Source organism: Coregonus clupeaformis, chromosome 3 (assembly GCF_020615455.1).
Source record: "Coregonus clupeaformis isolate EN_2021a chromosome 3, ASM2061545v1, whole genome shotgun sequence".
Classification (NCBI taxonomy): domain Eukaryota; kingdom Metazoa; phylum Chordata; class Actinopteri; order Salmoniformes; family Salmonidae; genus Coregonus; species Coregonus clupeaformis.
This window is the reverse complement of record NC_059194.1, coordinates 43025448-43048463: the sequence shown is the minus strand read 5'-3', so window position 1 is coordinate 43048463 and position 23016 is coordinate 43025448. Positions and strand designations below refer to the sequence as shown.

The window sequence follows — 23016 nt, the reverse complement described above, 5'->3', positions numbered from 1 at the left end:
AGCAAAGGAATGGGCTGCACCTCCATGCTTCTCTCCCCTACACTCCTCCATTCCATCCTTCCATACGCTTATCTCCGGATCCGCGTTCCCCTTGTTTTCCATAATTGACTTGACAGGAGTGTTCAGAACTATACCAACCCCACATATCATTTTGACAATTACAGTTGACGTGTTTGTTTATTAGCATTTTCAAATCCACTGTGCTGGAATTATAAATTCTATTTATAATTCTCTCATGTTGTAACCCCTAATCATTATTTACGTCATTTAGCAGACGCTCTTATCCAGATCCTGGTAATCAGGATTATTAATAATAATTATTAATAATAATTATCCAGATAATCATCCTCTATAGTTCCATACAAGCCTTTTAAATCGATTTTGGAATGTTCACTTATGATCTGGCAACCACCCTGCTCTAATGATAGCCAAGTTAATCTACCCATTACAGCTGAAATTTGGATTGAGTTTTTGTCATTGGTAGTAGTAAGTCAGTTGACCTTGAGTCTGTCTGTGGGAAAAGTGGGGGATTTGGCAGGGTGGGTTTCCCTCAGGGGAAATGGGCTGGATAATCAGTCCTGTTAATGGGGCGATCTGCTTGTAGGTAATCATGCAATCTGACAACCCTGACCAAGAATAACCTCTCATTGTACTGATCATATGCACTTTATTAGTGGTGTGTGTGTGTGTGTGTGCGTGTGCGCTGCGTGCATACTGGTGCGGCATGCATATAGATATAGATGTGTGTCTAATATAAATGTTCTATACATATATGGCTGCACAATTTTTGTCAACTTCTTCATGGTATGGAAATGCGTTCTTAAGATTGATTTCCACAGGACATTAGAGAGTGTGTGAAAGTGTGAGGTTATGTGGCTTCAGGTGTACACTATCCCTGTCGCTGATGCTAGCACCTAGCATTAGCATCCCTGTTGTTAAGGCCTTGATAGCGCAGCACATCTGAGACAAAGAGGCAGAGAGTGTGAAAGCGAGAAAGAGAGAAATGAGAGAATAAGAGAAAAGTTAGAGAGAGACGGACAGAGAAAGGGACAGGAGGAAATTGAAAAGGAAATGTTTTCATTTTGAGTGCTGCTGTAACCAAGAAACTCTCGCTCAGTCTCTCCTTCCTCCGTCTATCGCTCTCTCTCTGAATCTCTCTCCCTCCCTCCTTCCTTCCTTCATTCCCTGTCTGTGAGAGAAGGCAGAGAGAAGGAAGGCAGAAAGGGGGAAGCTGGAATGACAGAGGGCTTGGTGGGGCCAGCCATTGGGCCAAAGATGAAAGGGTTTCATTATTTATTTCCCCCTGCTCCAAGGATGCAGCCACGATCCCAGTGACAGAACCTTTGAAGATTGGGGGCTTTGATGGGAATATAACTAAATTTTTGTCGGTTGCTTCTGTCCCCTGTGCCTCACTTTCCTAGTTCCCACCCCTCTTCCCTCACCTCTCGTCTTGTCTTTCTCTCACCCCTCTACCCTTTCCCCCTTTTCCCTGTGGGTGTGTCAGTGCCCCTTTGTTGGTATGTGGGTAAAGGTATGGCACGCTGGCAGTAGGAATGGTAAAGTAGGTACACTACCGGTCAAAAGACATCTAGTCATTCAAGGGTTTTTCTTTATTTTTACTATTTTCTACATTGTAGAATAATTGTGAAGACATCAAAACTATGAAATAACACATATGGAATCATGTAGTAACCAAACAATTGTTAAACAAATCAAAATATATTTTATATTTGAGATTCTTCAAATAGCCACCCTTTGCCTTGATGACAGCTTTGCACACTCTTGGCATTCTCTCAACCAGCTTCACCTGGAATGCCTTTCCAACAGTCTTGAAGGAGTTCCCACATATGCTGAGCACTTGTTGGCTGCTTTTCCTTCACTCTGCGGTCCAACTCATCCCAAACCATCTCAATTTGGTTGAGGTCGGTGGATTGTGGAGGCCAGTTCATCTGATGCAGCACTCCATTACTCTCCTTCTTGGTAAAATAGCCCTTACACAGCCTGGAGGTGTGTTGGGTCATTTTCCTGTTGAAAAACAAATGATAGTCCCACTAAGCACAAACCAGATGGGATGGCGTATCGCTGCAGAATGCTGTGGTAGCCATGCTGGTTAAGTGTGCCTTGAATTCTAAATAAATCACAGACAGTGTCACCAGCAAAGCACCCCCACACCATCACACCTCCTCCTCCATGCTTTATGGTGGGAAATACACATGCGGAGATCATCCGTTCACCCACACCGCTTTTCACAAAGACACGGCGGTTGGATCCAAAAATCTCAAATTTGGACTCCAGACCAAAGGACAAATTTCCACCTGTCTAATGTCCATTGCTCGTGTTTCTTGGCCCAAGCAAGTCTCTTCTCCTTATTGGTGTCCTTTAGTAGTGTTTTCTATGCAGCAATTCGACTATGAAGGCCTGATTCACACAGTCTCCTCTGAACAGTTGATGTTGAGATGTGTCTGTTACTTGAACACTGTGAAGCATTTATTTGGGCTTCAATTTCTGAGGCTGGTAACTCTAATGAACGTATCCTCTGCAGCAGAGGTAACTCTGGGTCTTCCATTCCTGTGGCTGTCCTCATGAGAGCCAGTTTCATCATAGCGCTTGATGGTTTTTGCGACTGCACTTGAAGAAACTTTCAAAGTTCTTGAAATGTTCCGTATTGACTGACCTTCATGTCTTAAAGTAATGATGGACTGTCGTTTCTCTTTGCTTATTTGAGTTGTTCTTGCCATAATATGGACTTGGTCTTTTACCAAATAGGGCTATCTTCTGTATACCCCCCTACCTTGTCACAACACAACTGATTGGCTCAAACGCATTAAGAAGGAAAGAAATTCCACAAATTAACTTTTAAGAAGGCACACCTGTTAATTGAAATGCATTCCAGGTGACTACCTCATGCAACTGGTTGTGAGAATGCCAAGAGTGTGCAAAGCTGTCATCAAGGCAAAGGGTGGCTATTTGAAGAATGTCAAATATAAAATATATTTTGATTTGTTTAACACTTTTTTGGTTACTACATGATTCCATATGTGTTATTTCATAGTTGTGATGTCTTCACTATTATTCTACAATGTAGATAATAGTAAAAATAAAGAAAAACCCTGGAATGAGTAGGTGTTCTAAAAGTTTTGACCGGTAGTGTATGTAAACAGAGTACAGGAGAGACCTACTGCAAGATATCAGAGGAAGATAAACATACACCTTGGGGAGAACAATGGAACACACATGAGGATTTCAGGATTTCAGGACAATGGGGCACTTAAGGGAAATAGCACTCAAGGACTACATTGGGACACATCACCTTGCAGCAGCTCAAAGCTGACCTAAGACAGTTGGGACCCATGGGCCATTACAAGACATTGTGTATTACTCTGTGTGTATGTGTGCCACCAAATCTGCATAGAACCCAACTTTAGAATCATGCACGCACACCATGATTCCACGCTAGCTAATTGGCTCACTGGGTCCAGATGCCATTGGTCATGGTGCAATAGCCAGCAATGTTTAGTCCTCTCTGTGCATCCAGATGTTGTACAAACTCTCAAGCAACTCTCATACGTTCGGATGCTAGGCTAGTATGACCTACTGGGTGTTGAACCCAATGCCTCCAAACATTAAGACTTTGTTAGCCCATTGAGCTAAATCCCAACTCTGGGAGCTAAAACAAGTCTCCAGGTCTCCAACAAGGTTAATGATCACACGATTGTGTAGTTCACTGAACCACCTCTGCTACACTAACATATCAGATAACCTTTGTGTGTTCCAACATCATAGCCTAATAGTGTAGGAACAGCACTAATGATCAGCCAATGTGAAGCCCAGTCAATAGGACATTCAGTACAGTATTAACACAAGATTCGTTTGATTAGCTGGAGCATGTATTCCCACTAATACCACTCCACTGGTTACTGATTAATAACACTTATTCAATTCAGTACTGATGACTTCATGTGTTCTTCATTGACATTTGAAGAGGGAACGGATGGCACCAGCTTTTCAATATGAAAATGAAATACCAGTTATTTGCCAAACCCAGCTAAATATTCTGTAGATGTAGATGCAATCTCTACTGTACTGTAAATGCTGACCTGTGTAGGGAATTGTGAATACATTGTGAATCTTTTCTGTATTTATGGTTTATGCTACCTTTGTCTTGAAGTGATGAAGCAATTAGAGTGAGACTTGTTGAGAGAAACAGTAGCCAGCTGAACAGCTTCATCCCTCATGTTGTCACTGAGCTGGCATTTATACTGCTAACATTCTGTAAAGCCAACTCAGCACTCTGGACTGGAGGTGCTGTTGGTGGGGAGGGGGGGTTGGGCTGTGTGTGTGTGTGTGTGTGTGTGTGTGTGTGTGTGTGTGTGTGTGTGTGTGTGTGTGTGTGTGTGTGTGTGTGTGTGTGTGTGTGTGTGTGTGTGTGTGTGTGTGTGTGTGTGTCTATCCTCCTGAGGTTTGCACTAGGCATTTGTAGGTAGATTTGGAAATGCTGAAGCTACTGCAGTATATTAACATAGTCATATAACTCATGTACTGTTTACCTTATTTAATGGTTATCAAATGTCCTTATAAGCATAAAGTGTACTCCCCATTGAGCTGCCATTACCCCTGTAATGTGATATCTCAAAGCAGGAAGTGTAACAGTGGTTTGAATCCTGAAGCTTTATTGAGTTTGACAGTATCACACAAAATGGAGGGTGCCACACAACATTCATGGTGATGTCAGTACGGGCTAACTGTTCATGACACAGATGATACGCAAACAGTAGCTGTTTTGTCTGGATGTATAGAGCCTAGAAAAATGCAGTTTACATTTGTATTATTGGTCACTAATGTGTCTTGTCATGTTTCTCTTCTGTGACTATGTAGACGTACTGTTTGTGAAAGAACATGACACAAATGTCTGTAGTAGCTGTACACACAACACAGTATTTGTGAGTCATATGGTGTGTGGCCAAAATAACCCAATGTTCTATCACATAAATAAACCTACCTTAAGTTTAGCGCAAGGTCCATTGGAAAATGTTACCACGTTATCAGGTGCTGAGGTTCTGTATGCAGTGCCGTTATGGTTTAGGGCCACACACACACACACACATTTCAGAGTGTGAAAACAGCTAGTTGAAATGTCCCCCCTACCTGCTGTATTGTGGTGTATTACGATAGAGTGATATCAGATATCAGTGTGTGATTAATGAGTTAAATTAGCTGGTGTGTGGTTGTGCTGTGGCAGGAGCAGGACCTTAACAAGTGGGAGGCATGTCGCTGTTCCCGCAGGCCCTGGCATGGACCCAAGCTGCCAGGCTAGACATGGGCTCTGGCACTGCCAGTCCGTCTTTTATTCCCACCGCTTCTCTCTGTCTCGTTCTTAATTTTTCTCCAATGCACTCTCCCTTTCCATTCCTCTGTGCTCTCGCTCTGTGTCTGCACATTCTCCTCTTCATTATTTCGGCCCTAGCACCAAATTATTATTTTTTTGAGTGGGCTCCAATGAGGGCTCTATGTTAAAGACCTCATGGATGGTCAGTACTTACAGTACGTCCATAGCTCCATCTAGGAGGAATGCAGTTATTTATTTATTAAAGTATTCCATAAGTACTTTGAATCACACACTAATATTTAAAATTGTCCCTCTTTTTTCTCTCTTTCTCTCTCTTTCTGCAGGTGGAGCGAGAGATAGCCATTCTGAAGCTCATAGAGCATCCTCACGTTTTAAAGTTGCACGACGTCTACGAAAACAAGAAATATTTGTGAGTATCCTGTCCAAAACTATTTGGTTCACTGAAGCGCTGTAACAAATGTGCTTCCCTTAAACGGTTAAATTGCGTATTTGGAGATGCACCAGTGCATAGCAACATGTTAGCAAACAAGCAAGGCAAGTTGAAAATCACTTGAGAAACGTATTTTCCGGGGCCATTTTCACACTGGCATGTAATGTTTCATTGGGTCTCCCTCAGTTTAAGCTGCCTATTCGGAATCCTGTAGGTTTAATGTAGATCCATATGTTATCCTATGTATTAATCTCTCATGTGTCCCTGCTCCAATGGCTCTGCTTAATGCACTATTCAATAATTGTTAAAGGCGCAAGCGACGACTGGTGTGGGAATTTATTTTCCTAATATTCGGATGACACAGACGAATCGCCGACACGGACTCAAAGTGTTTGCCTCGGATACGTTTTCCCACTCACAAATCATGTGTGAATGTGTTCTTAATTTAACTAGCGTTGACAGGTGAACGCTTGAGCACATCCCTTAATCTGCTAATAAATCAGGAAGTGGTGTGGGTGGGAGAGAGGGGGGTTGTGGGAATGTGGAGTATCCTGCTACAGTAGGGAGACCACAGTGTGTCTTCAGTGCTTTCTCACAGATACAGCACAGTAGCTACCGCAGATAATATCACAAGAGTTACCACATATACTCTCACAGTAGCAACCGCTGTAGATACAACTATAGAGTAGAGGAACTTCTATGGATAGAAGACCATTACTCCAAATGTTCGAATTACATATTAACACTTGAGGGTGCACTAAAAGCAGTGGTTTCTGGATCAACATTAATTAATGATTGAGTGCCTCATTAAATGACAAAAATGTCAAAGTAATGTAATTATGTGGTCAGCTTGTGCAAGCTTGAGGCTAGCTGGTCCTTGCCTTTCACTACAAGCAGTCCTGGATCTTGTAGACGATCTCTGTAGTACCTAACCAGAGACACCTAGCTATAGAGTTATGATATATTGTACACTACTGGTCAAAAGTTTTAGAACACCTACTCATTCAAGGGTTTTTCTTTATTTTTACAATTTTCTACATTGTAGAATAATAGTGAAGACATCAAAACTATAAAATAACACATATGGAATCATGTACTAACCAAAAAAGTGGTAAACGAATAAAATATATTTAATATTTGAGATTCTTCCAATAGCCACTAGGGGTGTAACGATTCGTTTTAACAACGATTCGATTTGTATCATGATTCGTGGTTGTCGATACGATTCAAGGACGATATTGGTTCATTTAGAACGATACGATCCGAAACGATTCAGTGACTTGAAATCGATTCAGTAACCTTTTAGCCAAAAATTCAACCAGTGTGACTGAAATAAATACCTGGATACTGGACAGTGCAGGTGAAGTTTCCTAGATTCCTGTTTCTTGTAAGGACCGCAATGGTGGCTTGATAATTTCTCGCTCGTCGGCTTCTCCTCTGTCGTCCGCCATGCTATGTTTTGTTGTCTTTGCGCCTTTGCGCTGCGATGACGTCACGGATAGGCAGACTGAATCGAGTAATGTTTAAAGCCTTTATCATTAAAAGTGCTAAGAAAAAACATCCATATAAAGTCTGACGTGCTTAAATCCAATGGGTTATTTCCTAGTATCGATACAATCGATTTATTACATTTTAAAACGATGTTAGATTGATATATGTTGTCCAAAAGGCCAACTCGCCGAGCACAGATCGATGTAGTTGGATCATAGGAATATAAATCGATACATCAATGTAGTAGATGGATCGTTACACCCCTAATAGCCACCCTTTGCCTTGATGACAGCTTTGCACACTCTTGGCATTCTCTCAACCAGCTTCACCTGGAATACTTTTCCAACAATCTTGAAGGAGTTCCCACATATGCTGAGCACTTGTTGGCTGCTTTTCCTTCACTCTGCGGTCCAACTCATCCCAAACCATCTCAATTTGGTTGAGGTCTGTGGATTGTGGAGGCCAGGTCATCTGATGCAGCACTCCATTACTCTCCTTCTTGGTAAAATAGCCCTTACACAGCCAGGTCATTATCCTGTTGAAAAACAAATGATAGTCCCACTTAGCACAAACCAGATGGGATGGCGCATTGCTGCAGAATGCTGTGGTAGCCATGCTGGTTAAGTGTGAATTCTAATTAAATTACCAACAGTGTCACCAGCAAAGCAACCCTGCACCATAACTCCTCCTCCTCCATGCTTTACGGTGGGAAATATACATGCGGAGATCATCTGTTCACCCACACCGCGTCTCACAAAGACACAGTGGTTAGAACCAAAAATCTCAAATTTGGACTCCAGACCAAATGACACATTTCCACCGGTCTGATGTCCATTGCTCGTGTTTCTTGGCCCAAGCAAGTCACTTCTTCTTATTGGTGTCCTTTAGTAGTGGTTTCTTTGCAGCAATTCGACCATGAAGGCCTGATTCACACAGTCCCCTCTGAACAGTTGATGTTGACGTGTCTGTTACTTGAACTCTGTGAAGCATTTATTTGGGCTGCAATTTCTGAGGCTGGTAACTCTAATAAACTTATCCTCTGCAGCAGAGGTAACTCTGGATCTTCCATTCCTGTGGCTGTCCTCATGAGAGCCAGTTTCATCATAGCGCTTGATGGTTTTTGCGACTGCACTTGGAGAAACTTTCAAAGTTCTTGAAATGTTCCGTATTGACTGACCTTCATGTCTTAAAGTAATGATGGACTGTCATTTCTCTTTGCTTTTATTGTCATAATATGGACTTGGTCTTTTACCAAATAGGGCTATCTTCTGTATACCCTCCTACCTTGTCACAACACAACGGATTGGCTCAAACGCATTAAGAAGGAAAGAAATTCCACAAATTAACTTTTAAGAAGGCACACCTGTTAATTGAAATGCATTCCAGGTGACTACCTCATGAAGCTGGTTGAGAGAATGCCAAGAGTGTGCAAAGCTGTCATCAAGGGAAAGGGTGGCTATTTGATTTGTTTACCACTTTTTTGGTTACTACATGATTCCATATGTGTTATTTCATAGTTTTGATGTCTTCACTATTATTCTACAATGTAGAAAATAGTAAAAATAAAGAAAAACCCTGGAATGAGTAGGTGTTCTAAAACGTTTGACCAGTAGTGTATATCATTTGATATATAAAGCTCTAGACTGTGTTTCTAACGTGTGTGGTTCCCTCCCTCCCCAGGTATCTGGTGCTAGAGCACGTGTCAGGGGGAGAGCTGTTTGACTACCTGGTCAAGAAGGGACGGTTAACGCCCAAGGAGGCCAGGAAGTTCTTCAGACAGATAATCTCAGCTCTGGACTTCTGCCACAGTCACTCCATATGGTGAGTCATCAATCAGTCAATCAATCAATCAAATGTATTGATAAAAGTCATTTTTACATCAGCAGTTGTCACAAAGTGCTTTTACAGTATCCATGCCTAGACCCTAAAGAGCAAGCAGAAGTAAAAGCTCAGTCCTACTTTCTGAGATAGTGTCTGGTCTGTCATTTCACTTTTATCTGTGAGAGGAATACTGACCCGAGATCAGAGCGAGAGAGATCCTGACACTGGGCTCTTGGAAAGTGGAAACATTAGCGTCTGATCAAAGGAAATTATAGTACAGTGTGTATATTTTTCTGGAAATTTCCTAGACAACATTCCTGGGAAATGCATAATTCCAGTCGTGTAGGATTGTCAGGTTTTCTTGTTTTGACCTCTGCTTGGTACTTGGGTAAATTATATTTTTCTCTCTCTTTCCCTCTCCGTCACCTTTTCCTTCTCTCCCTCTCCCTCTCCATCTCCCCTCCCGCCCTCCCTCCCTCCCTCCCTCCCTCCCTCCCTCCCTCCCTCCCTCCCTCCCTCCCTCCCTCCCTCCCTCCCTCCTCTCCATAGTCACAGAGATCTGAAGCCAGAGAACCTGTTGTTAGATGAAAAGAACAACATTAGGATAGCAGACTTTGGCATGGCGTCTCTGCAGGTCGGGGATAGTCTGCTGGAGACCAGCTGCGGGTGAGTCAACTGTGTGTGTGTGTGGTGTATGTGTGTGGTGTATTTGTATGGTGTGTGTGTGTGCGTGTGTGTGCGCGTGCGTGCGTGCGAATGTGCTAGTGATGCGCGGGTTGACTCATAACCCGCGGGTCATTAAATATTGTGTGAATGAAGGGCAGGTGACGGGCGGGTTGAATAAAGAGAAAGTAATACCTTAAATGTATCATTCTTGGCAATTTATATCTATAGGCTACTTTGAGGTTTTTCTTTCATTATTTTAGGCGATCTGGCATTAGTGCCTTAGCTTTAGGGCCTAACTGAACATCACATTTAGGCAACATTTTGTCTCGTGAACAGGAGTGGAGAAATATGATAAAAAAAATTCAGCGGCTTGAGAGGATGCGAATGCGCAGTTACAGTGCCTTCGGAAGTATTCAGACCCCTTGACTTTTTCCACATTTTGTTACGTTACAGCCTTATTCTAAAATTGATTTTCCTCAGCAATCTACACACAATACCCCATAATGACAAAGCGAAAACTGGTTTGTAGAAATGTTTAAAGAAATACCTTATTTACATAAGTATTCAGAGTCTTTGCTATGAGAATCGAAATTGAGCTCAGGTGCATCCTGTTTCCATTGATCATCCTTGAGATGTTTCTACAACTTGATTGGAATCCACCTGTGGTAAATTTAATTGATTTGGAAAGGCACACACCTGTCTATATAAGGTCCCACAGTACATGTCAGAGCAAAAACCAAGCCATGAGGTCAAAGGAATTGTCCGTAGAGCTCCGAGACAGGATTGTGTCGAGGCTCAGATCTGGGGAAGGGTACCAAAACATTTCTGCAGCATTGAAGGTCCCCAAGAACACAGTGGCCTTCATCATTCTTAAAAGGAATACGTTTGGAACTACTAAGACTCTTCCTAGAGCTGGCCGCCCGGCCAAACTGAGCAATCGGGGGAGAAGGGCCTTGGTCAGGGAGGTGACCAAGAACCCGATGGTCACTGAACCCGATCTGCAGAGAAGAATGGGAGAAACTCCCCAAATACAGGTATGCCAAGCTTGTAGCGTCAAACCCAAGAAGACTCGAGGCTGAAATCGCTGCCAAAGGTGCTTCAACAAAGTACTGAGTAAATGGTCTGAATACTTATGTAACTATGATATTTCAGTTTTTTATTTTTAATACATTTGCAAACATTTATAAAAACCTGTTTTTGCTTTGTCATTATGGGATATTGTGTGTAGATTGATGAGGAAAAACATTATTTAATAAATTTTAGAATAAGGCTGTAATGTAACAAAATGTGGAAAAAGTCAAGGGGTCTGACTACTTTCCGAATGCGCTGTAGATAGCCTACTGTCTGTAGAGGTGCTATCATTATTTGCATTATGAAAGCTGATAGTATTTCAACCACATAAAATATGCATCCATGCCGAACTGACATTTTATCAGAAACATGTTGGGTCATTTTCACAGCTTTCTATTTTACAACCGGTCAAACTGATGTCATTTCCACATTTTGCACAGAAAATATATATTTGTATTTTTTATTTTTTATTTTTCTCCTCAGTCCCTAAACGTCTTTGCTCCACGAAAGAAGCAAAGATAACAGAAATTATAAGTAGAAACATATCTAAATCCCCCTGTCAAAAAATTGTTTTGCCATCTGCGACCCTACAGCGCATTTTCTATATTAGCATTTTAGGGTCGGGTGCAGGTTTCAGATTGTCACTTTATTGCATATAGTCGGGCGGCTGTGGGTTATTAGCAATTGTGGGCAGGTGTGGGTGAACAAACAGCTGACCCGCGCACCACTAGTGTGTGTGTGCGTGTGTCCAATCCCTACACAGTCGTAAAGCCATGTGTGTGTATAAGAGCATGCTTGTGTGTGTTTGTACCTGCGTATGTGTGTGTCCACTTGTGTGTGTGTGCGTGGTCAGTAAGATCTTCAGCCCAGATAACCAGGGCCAGTATAGCCTACCCTGCATCTTTACAGATTAGCGATGTAGCAATGCTAAATCTCTGTCCATCATCATCTGGAAGAGAGACAGTGTGGCCTAGCACAATGTGACAGAGGAGGTATGAGCAGGAAGTTGGCGTGACAGGCTAACGTGCTAACCCAGGTGAACTCTGTCGAGGGCTTAGCTCTTTGTTCCCATTTCATACACACAAACACAACTAGGCCATGACTCAACACAAATAAACAGCCAAAAAACTGCAAAAAAACATGTCTGCTTTGTTTTCTCGGGCAAAGTCATGCGTCTGACAAGCACGTTGGACACTGTGTGACTTTGTGTTCCAAGGTGTCCTTTTCAAAGACACTGAATTCATGCGATGGCCATGTCATATCCCTGACCTTAAGGACCTATTTGTGGTTGTATAATTGTGCCTTTTTCGTTTCCTGTGCCCTGTTGTCATAGTGACTCATGCAGGTTTTCTTTTCAGGGTCACATGGGTCCACATGCAAGGGTAGTATTGGAACTTTACTCTCGAATCACTGTAATATACAGGTAACTGCCAAAATACAGGAAACGCCAACAATAGTGTCTTAATAGGGCATTGGGCCACCACCAGCCAGAACTTCAATGCACCTTGGCATAGATTCTACAAGTGTCTAGGAACTCTATTGGAGGGATGTGATGCCATTCTTCCACAACAAATTCAATCATTTGATATTTTGTAGATGGTGGTGGAAAACGCTGTCTCAGGCGCCGCTCCAGCATCTCCCATAAGCGATTAATTGGGTTGAGATCTGGTGACTGAGACGGCCATGGCATATGGCTTACATCGTTTTCATGCTCATCAAACCATTCAGTGACCATTCGTGCCCTACTTTCAATAAAGCACCTGCTTTCAATGGACGGATGGCGCAGTGGTCTAAGCAGCGAGCTCCTACTCCATAGACCGTGGGTTCAATCCTTGCTCCCGGCACTTGTTTGTGGGCGGCAGGTAGCCTAGCGGTTAGAGCGTTGGGCCAGTAACTGAACTGTCGCTAGTTCGATTCCCGAGTGGACAAGGTAAAAGGCTGTTGACCCCACTCTCCGAAAAGTTTCAAAAACCAGACCCTAGGCAACACAGTGACTAGGGTCTGGTTTCAATGATGGACTCTTTTGGCATAGAGGTACTACGTCACTGCCATATGCCACTACTTTATCTGCTTGAATGAAATCGACGTAGGCAGTGACGTAGTTCCTCTATGCCAAAATAGTCCATCATTGAAACCAGTCCCTAGTCACTGTGTTGCCTAGGGTTGGATCTTCGAGACTACACTCTGAGGGTGTCTCAGGGGGAGTTGGGATATGCAAAAAACACATTTCTATGTATAATACACACTTGTACATGTGTAAAATAGGACAAATATAAGCACCCACCAAATTATTATTAGTTAATTATTATATACTTTGTATCCCTCATTTGCTCAAGTGTTTCTATTACTTTGGCAGTTACCGGTACAGTATATCATTTGTTGAATATATAAATAAAGATTGCATACCTAAAAGGTGACATGATGACAATGGAAAAATCTAAACTTTTATCCTTGCTTCAGAGGTATAATATCACTCTCACAGAGTGATAGATTCTTCTCTCCCTTGCCCTCTGACCGACGTTCATAAACATATTATGAAATATCATCTTTATCAGATACAATTACTCTACTTTCCATGAAGAACAAATTGAGGAATCCTTCATTTGACGTACCTAATGTAAAAAACATTAAACATTAAATATCGTTTAGAGACAGCTAAGGACAAGTTGCTCTAAACAATGTGATAAAAAAAAAAAGTGTGCGTTTATAATTATTTGAAGGTTTGCATGCTCTGACATTGCTCTGTTTGACTAGGGCAAATTGACTGGTTTTCCATACATTACCATAATTCAATTTCACTCTTGTCAATCAGGAAGCTTGTGTTTACAGAATGTACGTGTGTGTGTGTGTCCTTGCGTGTGTGTTGCGTTGAGAAGAAGACAGATGCACGGCAACACTCTGTCAGTGTGTCAAAGTAACTGTATCTTTATTAATGAATAACACAGTACACACAACACAAACAGACCAGATACTTACTACACACACTGCTTTCACACCTAATAGAAAGTCATGAGAACTAACTAAGAATGAAATGCACATATATAGTAAAGTATGTTCAAATCACAGGGTATGTTCAAACCACCAGTTATGTAGTCACATGACAATTACATTATAACAAGGTGCATAGGTCCTGTATAGAATTCAGTACTCACTGTGTTTCTGTGTTCAGTAGAGTGTTGGTTCATCCTCTACGCAATGTGTGCTCAGCACAGTGTGTGCACATAAAATCGTAGGCATTCGTAAATCAAGACAAAACTGAGACGCATTTGGGAAAATCCAAAAATCTATTTAGTGCAGTAGCTGAGTAAATAATGAGTGCCATTTTCTTGACTGTGTTTCTGAATTTATCACAGTGCATTTGTATTTGTATTTATTAGGGCAGCAGCTACTCTTCCTGTGATCCAAACACATTAAGTCACTTACATTACATAAAGCAAAAGATAAAACAGTACATCATATAACATTATCACACCACTACATATCTACAACACAAAATGTATAATACAACAATATGGCAATGTACGTGTGTGTAGAGTACGTGTGCTAGCGCCTGTGTGCGTATGTGTGTGTCTGTACCTGTGTGTGTGTCTCTTAACAGTCCCCGCTGTTCCATAAGATGTTTTTGTATCTGTTTAAGTGTGTACCTCTGCTAATAGAGCTGATACTATATTCCTACCACCTACAGTGCCTTGCAAAAGTATTCATCCCCCTTGGCATTTTTCCTATTTTGTTGCATTACAACCTGTAATTTAAATGGATTTTTATTTGGATTTCATGTAATGGACATACACAAAATAGTCCAAATTGGTGAAGTGTAATGAAAAAAATTAATTGTTTCAAAAAATTCTAAAAAATAAATAACGGAAAAGTGGTGCGTGCATATGTATTCACCCCCTTTGCTATGAAGCCCCTAAATAAGATCTGGTGCAACCAATTACATTCAGAAGTCACAAAATTAGTTAAATAAAGTCCACCTGTGTGCGCAATCTAAGTGTCACATGATCTGTCACATGATCTCAATATATACAGTGAGGGAAAAAAGTATTTGATCCCCTGCTGATTTTGTACGTTTGCCCACTGACAAAGACATGATCAGTCTATATAATAAGTATTTGACCCCTCTGACTTAGTACTTGGTGGCAAAACCCTTGTTGGCAATCACAGAGGTCAGACGTTTCTTGTAGTTGGCCACCAGGTTTGCACACATCTCAGGAGGGATTTTGTTCCACTCCTCTTTGCAGATCTTCTCCAAGATGTTTGGCAACTCGAACCTTCAGCTCCCTCCACAGATTTTCTATGGGATTAAGGTCTGGAGACTGGCTAGGCCACTCCAGGACCTTAATGTGCTTCTTCTTGAGCCACTCCTTTGTTGCCTTGGCCGTGTGTTTTGGGTCATTGTCATGCTGGAATACCCATCCACAACCCATTTTCAATGCCCTGGCTGAGGGAAGGAGGTTCTCACCCAAGATTTGACGGTACATGGCCCCGTCCATCGTCCTTTTGATGCAGTGAAGTTGTCCTGTCCCCTTAGCAGAAAAACACCCCCAAAGCATAATGTTTCCACCTCCATGTTTGATGGTGGGGATAGTGTTCTTGGGGTCATAGGCAGCATTCCTCCTCCTCCAAACACGGCGAGTTGAGTTGATGCCAAAGAGCTCGATTTTGGTCTCATCTGACCACAACACTTTCACCCAGTTCTCCTCTGAATCATTTGGATGTTCATTGGCAAACTTCAGACGGCCCTGTATATGTGCTTTCTTGAGCAGGGAGACCTTGCGGGCGCTGCAGGATTTCAGTCCTTCGCGGCGTAGTGTGTTACCAATTGTTTTCTTGGTGACTATGGTCCCAGCTGCCTTGAGATCATTGACAAGATCCTCCCGTGTAGTTCTGGGCTGATTTCTCACCATTCTCATGATCATTGCAACTCCACGAGGTGAGATCTTGCATGGAGCCCCAGGCCGAGGGAGATAGACAGTTATTTTGTGTTTCTTCCATTTGCGAATAATCGCACCAACTTTTGTCACCTTCTCACCAAGCTGCTTGGCGATGGTCTTGTAGTCCATTCCAGCCTTGTGTAGGTCTACAATCTTGTCCCTGACATCCTTGGAGAGCTCTTTGGTCTTGGCCATGGTGGAGAGTTTGGAATCTGATTGATTGATTGCTTCTGTGGACAGGTGTATTTTATACAGGTAACAAGCTAAGATTAGGAGCACTCCCTTTAAGACACCTGGGAGCCAGAAATCTTTTTGATTGAGAGGGGGTCAAATATTTATTTCCCTCATTAAAATGCAAATACATTTATAACATTTTTGAAATGCGTTTTTCTGGATTTTTTTTTTGTTATTCTGTCTCTCACTGTTCAAATAAACCTACCATTAAAATTATAGACTGATCATTTCTTTGTCAGTGGGCAAACGTACAAAATCAGCAGGGGATCAAATACTTTTTTCCCTCACTGTATACACCTGTTCTGAAAGGCCCCAGAGTCTGCAACACCACTAAGCAAGGGGCACCACCAAGCAAGCGGCACCATGAAGACCAAGGAGCTCTCCAAACAGGTCAGGGACAAAGTTGTGCAGAAGTACAGATCAGGGTTGGGTATAAAAAAATATCAGAAACTTTGAACATCCCACGGAGCACCATTAAATCCATAATTTAAAAATGGAAAGAATATGGCACCACAACAAACCTGCCAAGAGAGGGCCGCCCACCAAAACTCACAGACCAGGCAAGGAGGGCATTAATCAGAGAGGCAACAAAGAGACCAAAGATAACCCTGAAGGAGCTGCAAAGCTCCACAGCGGAGATTGGAGTATCTGTCCATAGGACCACTTTAAGCCGTACACTCCACAGAGCTGAGCTTTACGGAAGAGTGGCCAGAAAAAAGCCATTGCTTAAAGAAACAAATAAGCAAACACGTTTGGTGTTCGCCAAAAGGTATGTGGGAGACTCCAGAATTGAAGGAATGATGGATGGCGCTAAATACAGGGAAATTCTTGAGGGAAACCTGTTTCAGTCTTCCAGAGATTTGAGATTGGGACAGAGGTTCACCTTCCAGCAGGACAATGACCCTAAACATACTGCTAAAGCAACACTCGAGTGGTTTAAGGGGAAACATTTAAATGTCTTGGAATGGCCTAGTCAAAGCCCAGACTTCAATCCAATTGAGAATTTGTGGTGGAATGGCCTAGTCAAAGCCCAGACTTCAATCCGATTGAGAATCTGTGGTATGATTTAAAGATTGCTGTACACCAGTGGAACCCATTCAACTTGAAGGAGCTGGAGCAGAGAGACATACCCCAAGAGACTTGCAGCTGTAATTGCTGCAAAGGGTGGCTCTACAAAGTATTGACTTTGGGGGGGTGAATAGTTATGCACGCTCAAGTTTTCTTTTTTTTAGGTCTTATTTCTTCAAAGTGGTAGGCATGTTGTGTAATTCAAATGATACAACCCCCCCAAAAATCCATTTTAATTCCAGGTTGTAAGGCAACAAAATAGGAAAAATGCCAAGGGGAGTGAATACTTTCGCAAGCCATTGTATTGGGGACATTTGCAGCAGTCACGCATTCCTCAAGCTAACTCTCCTTACTTTCGGAACATTGTGTGTGTATGGGTATGTGTTTGTGAGTTTACGCAATGTGTGTTCTGGTAACTGTGTTTTATTAGGTGTGTGTTTGTGTATAAAACACAGTGTGTGTGCATTGCCTTGTATAAAGCTGTTGTGCGCATCTCTCTTTACAGATCTCCTCACTATGCCTGCCCAGAGGTCATAAGGGTAAGTGCACTCTCTCTCCACCTCTCTCTCTCTCTCTCTCTCTCTCTCTCTCTCTCTCTCTCTCTCTCTCTCTCTCTCTCTCTCTCTCTCTCTCTCTCTCTCTCTCTCTCTCTCTCTCTCTCTCTCTCTCTCTCTCTCTCCCTCTTTCTGTTTCTCTCCCTCCCATAATGGCATTGCAGCACAAGCCCACATACCCTCTGTCACGAGTTGCTAAGCCAGAACCCAGAAGCAGACCAGGACAAGGTAAGTTGAAACGAAGGTGAGTGTTTATTTACAAGTTCAAGAGTGATGCTGAATAATCCAGGGAACAGAGCGGGCGGCGTTGATTAGTTGTTGGGGGTGCAGTGGTTGATCCCATCCTGGGTCGGCAGCCGCCGACCACCAGGCAGAGGTTGGATGAAGGTTCCGGACGGGTGACTGCAGATGGAACAAAACGGGGGTAAGTAAGCAACAAACCAACAAGGTGCAAAAACAACAAAACTAACGCTAGGCTCTAAGACTGATACTCTGGTAAACCTACTGTTCATGGCTAACGATCCGGCAGGGAATGGATGTTAGGCCAGAGCCTAAGAAGGGTGATGATCAGGACCAGGTGTGCAGATTGCTGATGGGATGCAGGTGCGGAAATCAAGAGAGCTCCCCGGAGCGTTCCCGAACCCTCGGGAAACTGGAGATCACGAACAGAAAAACTAGTCACCAGACAGGACCCGACTCAGACTGCCGGGATCGTTACAGTACCCCCCCCTCCGACGAACGCCACCGGGCGGACTCCCGGAGCGCCAGGATGGAGGCGGTAGAAGTCACTGATGAGGTCAGCATCTAGGACCTGTCGCCGCGGAATCCAACTCCTCTCTTCAGGACCATACCCCCTCCCAGTCCACGAGATACTGGAAACCCCGGCCCCGCCGTCTGGAATCCATGATGCGACGCACCGTGTAGGCAGGACCACCTCCGATCATCCGAGGAGGAGGAGGAGGAGGCGGAGGAGGCAACAGAGGACTGAGGAAAACAGGCTTGAGGCAGGAGACATGAAAGGTGGGATGGACTCTGAGCGTCCTCGGGAGTTTGAGTCGAACTGCCACCGGATTGATCACCTTCTCCACCACAAACGGACCAATGAACTTCGCAACAACTTCCTAGACTCAGTCCGTAACGGAAGATCCCGGTGGCCAACCAGACCCTATCTCCGATGGAATAGGTGGGAGCGGGGATCCGGCGACGATTCGCCTGGAGCTGATACCGGTCCGAAACTCTAAGGAGTGCCTTTCTGGCCCGATGCCAGGTCCGGTGGCAACGACGAATATGGGCCTGAACAGAAGGCACTGAGAGCTCCTTCTCCTGAGAAGGGAACAGGGGAGGTTGGTAGCCATACAGGCACTGGAAGGGAGACATCCCAGTGGCAGATGTAGGGAGAGTATTGTGGGCATACTCAACCCAAGGCAACTGAGAGACCCAGGAGGTGGGGTTGGAAGAGACCAGGCAGCGTAGCGTGGATTCCATCTTCTGGTTGGCTCTCTCCGCCTGACCATTGGATTGGGGGTGAAAACCAGATGTGAGACTGACTGTAGCTCCAATGGCCAAACAGAAGGACTTCCAGACAGCAGAGGTAAACTGAGGGCCACGGTCGGAAACGATATCACTGGGCAAACCGTGGACCCTGAAAACCTCCCTAACCAGGATCTCGGACGTCTCCGAGGCAGAGGGAAGCTTGGCAATTGGCACAAAGTGGGCGAACTTGCTGAATCTGTCCACGATAGTCAGAACGACCGTGTTCCCCTCAGAAGCGGGCAGCCCAGTGACGAAGTCCAGGGCCAGATGCGACCATGGTCGCCGGGAATAGGAAGGGGGTGAAGTAGTCCAGAGCTGGGCCGATTGGTACTCTTATTCTGCGCACACACTGGACAGGCAGCAACAAAACCCCCGAGTATCCTCGGCCATGGCAGGCCACCAAAAACGCTCTGCGAAGAAAACGCCATTGTCCGAGCCACGCCAGGGTGACAAGCCATCTTGCTGGCGTGGGACCATTTGAGGACAGCAGGACGAACCGACTCAGGCACAAACAACCGACCGGGTGGACCGTTACCGGGACCGGGCTGAGTCCGAAGGGCCGCCAGCACCTCCTCCTCAATCTTCCACATAACTGCTCCCCACGACGCAGTTCCGGGGAGAATTGTCTCGGTCTTGGACCCACTCTCCTCCGTCTTGGAGAACATCCGGGACAAGGCGTCCGCCTTGCCGTTCTTAGATCCAGGTCGGAACGTCAGGGAAAACTTGAATCGTCCAAAAACAACGCCCACCTGGCCTGACGGGAGTTGAGACGTTTAGCCGATTGCACGTAAGCAAGATTCTTGTGGTCAGTCCAGACAATAAACGGTTGCTCCGCCCCCTCCAACCAGTGGCGCCACTCCTCCAAGGCAAGTTTCACCGCGAGAAGCTCCCGGTTACCCACATCGTAATTCCTCTCCGCAGGCGAAAGGCGACGAGAGTAGTAGGCGCAGGGATGGAGTTTACTGTCCGTGGAGCATCGCTGCGACAGGATGGCGCCAACTCCCACATCAGACGCGTCCACTTCAACGACGAACTGACGGGCCGTGTCCGGTTGAGAGAGAATCGGTGCGTTGGTGAATCGCCTCTTCAAATCCAGAAACGCTCGATCCGCCTCCGATTCCACTTGAAGGTCCTGATACTGGAAGTCAAGGCAGTTAACGGAGCGGCCACACGGCTGTAATCCCGGATGAATCTGCGGTAGAAATTCGCAAACCCCAAAAATCTCTGGAGCTGCAATCTCGTACCGGGCTGGGCCCATTCCAGAACCGCTCTAACCTTCTCCTGGTCCATCCTAATCTCTCCCCTGGAGATGATGTACCCGAGAAAGGATGTCGTGATGGGCGTGAAACTCGCACTTCTCGGCCTTCACGAACAGGCGATTCTCCAACAATCGCTGCAGAACCTGCCGGACATGCTGGACGTGGTCGGAAGGTTCCTTCGAGAAGATCAGAATGTCATCCAGGTAAACAAACACAAAGAGACCGATCATATCTCTCAGGACGTCGTTCACCATACTCTGGAATACCGCTGGAGCATTGGTCAGTCCAAACGGCATCACCTGATACTCGAGTGACCCATCGGTGTATTGAAACCCGTCAACCACTCGTCCCCCTCTCTGATCCGCACCATGTGATACGACATTGCGTAGGTCTAGCTTGGTGAACACCGTAGCACCCTGTAAGGAGTCGAAGGCAGAACTCATCAAGGGCAGGGGATACTTGTTCTTGACCGTGATGTCATTCAACCCCCGATAATCAATACACGGTCGAAGAGAGCCATCCTTCTTACCCACAAAGAAGAATCCTGCCCCCGGGGGTGATGACGAGGGACGAACGAGACCAGCAGCTAGGGACTCCTTGATGTAGGTCTCCAAAGCCTCACGTTCAGGTCGGGAGATACTGTATAACCTTCCCTTGGGGTAGACAGCTCCAGGGAACAGGTTGATGGCACAATCATATGGTCGGTGGGGAGGGAGTGACAGAGCCTTCTGCTTACTGAAAACTTCCCCCAAATCGTGATATGTCTCGGGAACCAGGGACAAATCTGGGGGTTTAGCCTCAATCACCTGACTGGGAACCGAATGGGGGCAGGCAGTCTTGAGACAGTTAGCATGACAATCAAGGCTCCAACTCGTTACCTTGCCCGTCACCCAATCGAACGTGGGATTGTGCTCCTTCAGCCAGGGGTATCCAAGGACCAGAGGAACATGGGAAGACGGCAGAATGAAGAATGAAATCATCTCAGAATGATTCCCCGACAACCGCATCTTAACCGGTTCAGTCCTCATCGTGATACGTGCCAGACTACTGCCGTTCAGAGTGGTCGCTTCAATGGCTTCCGGCAATTGCTCCTTGGAAAGCCCCAGCTGTTCCACCAACTCGGCATCAAGAAAGCTTCCATCGGCACCTGAATCGATAAAAGCGTTAATCGCTAAGCTCTGATTCCTGTTCACAAGGGTAGCCGGGAAACGGGTCTGACAGAGGTACTGAGAGGTTGAAACTGGCTCGCTAAAAGTCCTCCCAACTTTAGCGAGCCGGGCAGTTTGACGACCGCCGGGAACAAGTGGAGATGTAATGTCCCGAGCTACCACAGTAGAGGCAGCAGTTGGTCTTACGTCTATGTTGACGCTCCTCCTTGGTTAACCCGTGCCGCCCCACTTGCATGGGTTCAGAATCGGGAGAGAGGACCTCTCCACTAATCCTTTGTGGTGGAGAATGATCGACGTGTTCTGGTCCACCACCCGACCCGACTGGGAACTGAAAAGCTGATCGATTGGACGGACCCCATTGCTTCTCCCTCCTTCGCTCTCGGACTCGATTATCCACCCGAATAGACAAGGCTACCAAGCTGTCCAGGTCACTAGGCTCCGGATAGGAGATCAACTCATCCTTGAGCTGCTCCGACAGACCCTGGTAAAGGCCGCTTGCAGAGACTCCTCGTTCCACCCACTCTCCACAGCCAACGTCTTGAACTCGATCACGAAGTCGGCCACGCTGCGAGTTCCTTGGTGAAGCGAAAACAGGCGCCTAGCTGCGTCCCTCCCTCGGACGGAATGGTCGAAGAGCTTCCTCATCTCGGCCGTGAACCCCTGGTATGAAGCCATGCAGGGGTCTTGTCGTTCCCAAACGGCTGAAGCCCACTCCAGCGCTCGACCACGCAGCAACGCAATCACAAAGGCTATCCTAGCCTTGTCTGTGGCATAAGAGTAGGGCTGTAGATCGAACACTAATCCACACTGCATAAGGAAGGAACGGCATCTTCCCAGCTCCCCCTCATATTTATCCGGCGTCGGAACCTTGGGCTCACGGAAGGACACAGCTCCAGAAGCGGCAGGCGAGATGGGTGAAACCGGTAGTGGATCCTCCACCGGAAACTTGCGTTGGTTCTGGACCTCCGTCAGACCGGTAGAAAGGTTCCCGAACTGACAACGCGATCTCCTGTAGTACCGTGCTATGATGGCCCAACATCTTCTCCTGATGGGTAATGGCATGGCGAACAGAGTCCAGGTCCGCTGGGTTCATTACTGGCCGGATCGTTCTGTCACGCAGTTGCTAAGCCAGAACCCAGAAGCAGACCAGGACAAGGTAAGTTGAAACGAAGGTGAGTGTTTATTTACAAGTTCAAGAGTGATGCTGAATAATCCAGGGAACAGAGCGGGCGGCGTTGATTAGTTGTTGGGGGGTGCAGTGGTTGATCCCATCCTGGGTCGGGCAGCCGCCGACCACCAGGCAGAGGTTGGATGAAGGTTCCGGACGGGTGACTGCAGATGGAACAAAACGGGGTAAGTAAGCAACAAACCAACAAGGTGCAAAAACAACAAAACTAACGCTAGGCTCTAAGACTGATACTCTGGTAAACCTACTGTTC

General features: G+C 45.2%; 1 protein-coding gene across 4 annotated transcripts in view; it reads left to right on the top strand.

Moving 5' to 3' along the window:
• brsk2b (BR serine/threonine kinase 2b) overlaps window positions 1-23016 on the top strand; it is a 153681-nt gene that overhangs the window by 91035 nt on the left and 39630 nt on the right. For all 4 annotated transcript variants that reach the window (XM_045208750.1, XM_045208751.1, XM_045208747.1 and 1 more), the window contains exons 3-6: window positions 5671-5756; window positions 8949-9089; window positions 9639-9755; window positions 17568-17601. In XM_045208750.1, coding sequence (XP_045064685.1) covers window positions 5671-5756; window positions 8949-9089; window positions 9639-9755; window positions 17568-17601 — 378 coding nt within the window. The remainder of the gene's footprint in view (window positions 1-5670; window positions 5757-8948; window positions 9090-9638; window positions 9756-17567; window positions 17602-23016) is intronic.